Genomic DNA, 6,000 nt, shown 5'->3' with positions numbered 1-6,000 from the left:
CGATGAGAAAAAACAAAACCCAAGATGCTTATAATGGATAGAGAAAACAGATGATAAATGAGGAAGGAGAATGATGATGATAATGGGAAATATCTAAAGGAAAAAAGAAGACGTGAATGGAAACGATAAGAAAAAACAAAACCCAAGATGCTTTTAATGGATAGAGAAAACAGATGATAAATGAGGAAGGAGAATGATGATGATAATAAGAAATATTTAGAACAAGAAAAAGGACGTGAATGGAGACGATTAGGAAGAAAAGGAGGATAATTGATGATGGAAGAGTACGGGTCAGAAGAAAAGAACGATGGCCGAAAGATGATGATGATGGCGGAGAAGGAGCAGAGTGTAAGAAAAGGGAGGAATGGCCTTGGGGGATAATGAATATGGTGATGAGACAGATGATGGTGAGGGCGAAGATGGATTATGTCTTTGGGGGTGGGGGGGCGGCGGGTATATTGGATGGGTATAGTGATTTTGATGTGTTTTATAAGTTCTTTTTTTTTTCAGTCTGAGAGTTTATGACCCCCGGGGGCTAACTTTATAAGTATTGCGGTTGTTAGTTTTTCGTTATTATTACCGTCACTATCGTCGTCATCATCATGATTGCTGTCACTATAATCGCTGCTATCAGTTATTCCCATCACGTTGTATACTGCTACCGTAATACGCACCATTATCATGATGTTAATATTTTTTTATGATCGTAGTCGTTATCACTATCGTTATCACCACCACTACCACACCACCGCCACCAACACCACACCACACCACACCACACCACACCACACCACACCATACCACCACCACCGCCACCACACCACCACGACCACTACCACCACACCACCACCATTAACAGCAATAACAACAAAACTACAAAACATCCACATCATCATCAACAGCAACATTACTCCTCGGTCTCTATGTTTTGGAGTAGCATACACTTCATTCCTTTCTTTCGCTTATTCTCACGTCACGAACGATGCCTACGCCACTCAGACTCACTTCCGCTCACCGTTTCATCTCCCTGTGACGTCCCGAATGCATGGGGAAAAGCAGTCATTTCTTGTCCATCTCCTGGTCATCTTTTATTCATGTCGACGCCTTTTTGGGGGGCTCGCGAGGCAGTTTCGCTTCGTTGTGGTGTCAGATTGGGCGCCATTGGGGCATGTCTTGGTAGGGGGGTAATTCTTTTCGGTGGCACTTCACTCGAGAGGCACTGTGCCGTAAGTGTCAACTGTTTTTTCTCAGTAGGATATTGGAAATTATTTTTTTTTTTCTTCATTCAAATGAGTCAGCGGCCTTTTTTTTAAGAGGTAATGTGCTATGGTAAAGTATGGCGCCATTTTGTATGGTAATTGTAGTTTACCTTTATTTTATTCATGAAATGCAGAGGGTTTTCCCCATTTTAATTTTGGTAATAGAGACTTTTAATTTACCAATATGGAAAGGGCCATTTTTCACACGGACGTTTAGTGGCGTTGTTTATTTTGATGACGTCACTGCGGTGTCATTTCCTTTCACGGGCATTGTGGTGTTTCCTCACGGTACACAGGCTTTTAGTTTTATCTCGCCGCAAAGTGCTCTATATTATGGTGTATAGTCTCTGCATCGCTTTCCAAGTGAATGATGCAAACACCCAGGGGATTACTAACACAGGCACACGCGCACGCACGCACTCACGAACACACACATACTTACACCTAAACCTTAAAAAGAAATATATATATATATATCCCGTGTCGTTACTAAGAAATATACCAACTCCTTCCTTTACCAGTGTCTATACTATCGTTTACGAAGTGACGCATCGAGACCTTCCATCTTCAGAATGTTTCCTCAACACATTTATGTTCGGAGTAAAAAAAAAAGAAAAGAAAAAATAAAAACGTTGCCCCGCCTGTAATTGATATGAAGTTTGCGCCAGAGAGGAAGTTAAGCTGGAAAAATACGTGTTCCTTTTGACCAATTTTTTTTTTTATTCTGATAGTGTTATGTGTTGAATTTTTCTTTTGTTTTATTTTCTATTTCTTTTTTGGTTGCTTTTATGGATTTATTTGTTTAGTTGTATGCTTGTTTCTTTGTTTTATATTGTTTGGTAAAGTTAATTATATATTCCCTTTAAGTTTTATGAATTTGAACTTGTATTTGTAATGAGAATTGTGTAGTGTTCCTTATTTAAGTTTATTATTATTGTTTGAGCTTTCAAGTACTGATCACCTAAACTTAGAAGTACATATTTTCCTTTATATTTTGAGCATCCACTTTTTATTAAAGTACATAATAAGTAGATGTCATTTTTGCCATTATGATTTGAGGTGCCTTGCCACCGGGTATCATTTTATAATTTTGTTTTCTTTTTATTTCCTGTAGCTCATTTTCCTTTTGTTTTTTCCCCTCTTTCAACAGCTGTGGACACTGCCTTCACCGATGTTTCCAAGGCCATCGAAGGTAACCAGAAGAGTGTGGTGGTGGCAGGTCTCTAGTGTTTACAGTGTCACTACGTCATCCTATGGCTTTCTATGGTTATATTTTCACTCTCTGTGTGTTTATGTGGAGTGGTGCTGTTGCTTTGTGGTGTTTTCTTTGTCTCTGTAAACGTTTGCTGTGGTGTTCTTCCTTTGCGGAAGTGGTAGCACTGTCTATTCGTTGGAAATTGGTGGCAGCACTTGTTCGGTGGGATACTCGGTTTGAAGTAATTTTTTAACCGGTGATGTTTAGTGGTGGTGCGAGGGTGGTGGCAGTGAGCAAGATAGAATTGTGGAAACGGATCTAACCACTTTAATCCGACAAGTTTCCAGAAAGTTTGGGTAATTAAAATAGTCCAAAGAAAAGTTAGGTAGCCCCCCAGAGTTCGGAGTGTTTGTGCAATTTTCCTCCTCCTTTTTCCTTCCGTCTTTCTTTTAACGTCTCTTTTTTTTACGTTCTACTGAGAAGTTCATCTGTCTAATGGCGTAGATAAGGTAATAGTTTGGAACAGTGAGAGAACTTTGCTGTAATCTTATCAGTTAATATATATTTATTTGTTTAATTATTTATATCTACGGTATGTTAAAAGTTTCCAGCCACACCATCGCCTCTCTTTACCTACTTTAAAGGTGTGTCTCATTTTCCTCTTAGCAGCTAGCTCACGTCCGGCACATACCTTATCAAGTACCTAGGGTTTGTAGCCGTTCTCTCCCTCTGTGTCCCCTTCGTCTTATCGTTAATGTTATCATTACCCCGAAATTTATTATCTTATTATCCGTTGATACTTTCGTTACACGTTTTTATGGCATATCGTACTCGGCTGGTATCTTCTGTGGTAAAGGCCGTGTGGTCTGAATTAAAGTTATTTGTATGTTATTTTTTCCTGTATTCAGCATTAGTTTAGTATTATATTGTTTAGTATTTTTATTATTTTTTTTTTATTATCGTGAGTAATGTGACTATTATCACGATATTGAAATGAGCCACACTTGAATTCCAAAGGTCGCGTGACTTTAGAACAGGAAGCTAACTGAAAGGCGTGTTTAGGTACACATCGATTATTCATTCAGCGACGCACGCACGCACGCACGCGGGCGCACCGATGTCGCGAATAGCAATCAAGACCTTCTTTGCAGCAAATTGATTCGCTTTGGCGTCGACGGAGAGCGATTCGGAGCCGCCACGCCGAGGTCATTTCAATCCGCTCTCGCCGGGGGATGAGGGCGGACGCAGCGGTAATTGTCCCGCGATACTGTTGGATTAGCGCCGGGGGCGGGCGGGCCGGTTCGTTCGGGCTGCGGGGGGGGGGGAGGATGTTAGGTTATGGGGCTTTGGTTGTATGTGTATATATGTGTGTGTGTGTATGGGAAAAAAAAATATATATATATATATATATATATATATATATATATATATATATAATATATATATAATAATATATATATATATATATATATATATATATATATATATATATATATATATATATATATATATGATGCAGACACATATATATATATCCATGTATATATATAGATCACACACTTACTCACATATATATACACACATGTATATATATAGATACATAGATGTTAGATGACGTTTGTGTGTGTCTGTGCGCGCGCTTCTAGTATCCTATGAATGTTTAATTCTTATTATCCTCCCACTATTTAGGCCGCTGTGTTGCGCGGTGCTTTCTGCTTCTTTCCTTCTCTTTTTTCCTCCTTTTTAAGCAATTAGGAAGAGTGGAATGTTTTTTTTTTTTCTTCTTCTTCCCTCTTTGTCTGTTTTTTTCGTTCTGATTAATGAAGATATATGTGTTCATGTGTACGAAAGAGTAAAGGATTCATAACAGTCCTTATTTGGAGAAAGGGTTATAGGCCCTGTCATATAGGAATCCGTCTGGTTATTTACGTTGTCTTTCTGTACAGTGTCTTTACCTATGTCTGTTAGTCTGTCTTCCTTTTGGGTTTATTTGTTTTGTAGATAATTAGACAAAGGTATACGTGGATATAGCCTTTATATACACATTCTTACGTATATATATAAAAAATTGTTGTTTTTTCGTGGTGCTTGCATGCACAGTACAATTACGTGGATGTGTAAGTCGTTGGGCAGTTTATGATTCGAGTTTTATAATGGTTTGCCTTGTGAGTTTACTGCGCTCATGATCCATTTTTTTTGTCTTTAAAGAAGATAAGAGAATGATGAAAAAAGTTCGCTAATTAGATAACTTTTCCCGCCTCGATAAGAATGAAATGTATATTGCCCAACTTTGAAGATAAAGAAACAGCTTAAAATATCTAATTTGCATTATGCAGGATAGCAGTGATCCTTTGCTGATGACTTAGAATGTGTTGGATAACGCACGAACGCGCACGCATACACACACGCACACGCACACACACACACACTTCACACTTCACACTTCACACTTCACACACACAAATACATACACGAATCCTCTCTCTCTCTCTCTCTCTCTCTCTCTCTCTCTCTCTCTCTCTCTCTCTCTCTCTCTCTCTCTCTCTCTCTCTCTCTCTCTTTCTCTCTCTCTCATACTCTCTCTCTCATACTCTCTCTCTCTCATACTCTCTCTCTCATACTCTCTCTCTCATACTCTCTCTCTCATACTCTCTCTCTCATACTCTCTCTCTCATACTCTCTCTCTCATACTCTCTCTCTCTCTCTCAAAAGCCTCTATAGATTTCACTTAAGGAGCAAGAAAAGAAAAGTTAATGAATAATCAAACGTAATTAAAAAAACATCCCGGAAGTCCTCCTTTAATGTATAAAGTTTGTATACCCCCCTTCCCTCCCGCCCCCGCCCCCACCCCCGCCCCACCCCCACCCCCCCATCTCTCGGCTAAAAGGACCGCCACTGCAGCCCATCAGGAAATTAAAGCTTTTCTGAATGCTAAAGCTGCCCGGCCTGGGTTGGGGTTGTGGGGAAGGAGAGGAGGGGGAGGGGGGGAGGGGTAGTGGTAGGGGGAGAGGGTTGGAGGGAGGAGGGGAGGGGGAGAGTTGGGGAATAGGGGTTGGGAGGGAGGGGGTTGGGAAAAGGGGGTGGAAAGGGGAGGAGAATAGGGGTTGAGAGGGAGGAGGTTGGGTAAAGGAATGGGAGGGGAAGGAGAATAGGGGTTGGGAAGAAGGAGGTTGGGTAAAGGGGGTAGGAAGGGAGGGGAATAGGGGTTGGGGCGGGAGGAGGTTGGGTAAAAGGGGTGGGAAGGGGAGGGGAATAGGGGTTGGGGAGGAGCTAAAGGGGTTGGGGAAGGGGTTGGGTAAAGGGGTAAGAGAGGGAGAGGTATAGGGGTTGGGGAGGGTTAAAGGGGTAGCAGAGGGAGGGGTAAAGGGGTTGGGGAGGATGTGATGGGTAGAGGGGTTGGTGGTCATAGGGGCATAGGGGGGAGATCCGGAACTTGACTTAACGTGCATTAAACGGGAAAATGTCCGTGGCGCTGCGACGGGTTATGGCGACTCGATTTGGCTTGTGGGACGACCTCGTTTAGCGGGCGTTTTGCTGTTGTCTGGT

At 41.4% G+C, this 6,000-nt stretch overlaps 1 protein-coding gene across 6 annotated transcripts in view; it reads left to right on the top strand.

Annotated features, from left to right (window-relative positions):
* LOC113814986 (Synapse-associated protein 47kD) overlaps positions 1 to 6,000 on the top strand; it is a 158,931-nt gene that overhangs the window by 24,672 nt on the left and 128,259 nt on the right. For 5 of the 6 annotated variants that reach the window (XM_070134338.1, XM_070134341.1, XM_070134336.1 and 2 more), the window contains exon 3: positions 2,410 to 2,451. The exons of the other annotated variant lie outside the window; for it this stretch is intronic. In XM_070134338.1, the coding sequence (XP_069990439.1) occupies positions 2,410 to 2,451 (42 nt within the window). The remainder of the gene's footprint in view (positions 1 to 2,409; positions 2,452 to 6,000) is intronic. 6 annotated transcript variants of the gene reach the window in all.

Source organism: Penaeus vannamei, chromosome 19 (genome assembly GCF_042767895.1).
Source record: "Penaeus vannamei isolate JL-2024 chromosome 19, ASM4276789v1, whole genome shotgun sequence".
NCBI lineage: Eukaryota > Metazoa > Arthropoda > Malacostraca > Decapoda > Penaeidae > Penaeus > Penaeus vannamei.
The sequence above is the reverse complement of the archived record's forward strand: the minus strand, read 5'-3'. Positions and strand labels throughout refer to the sequence as shown.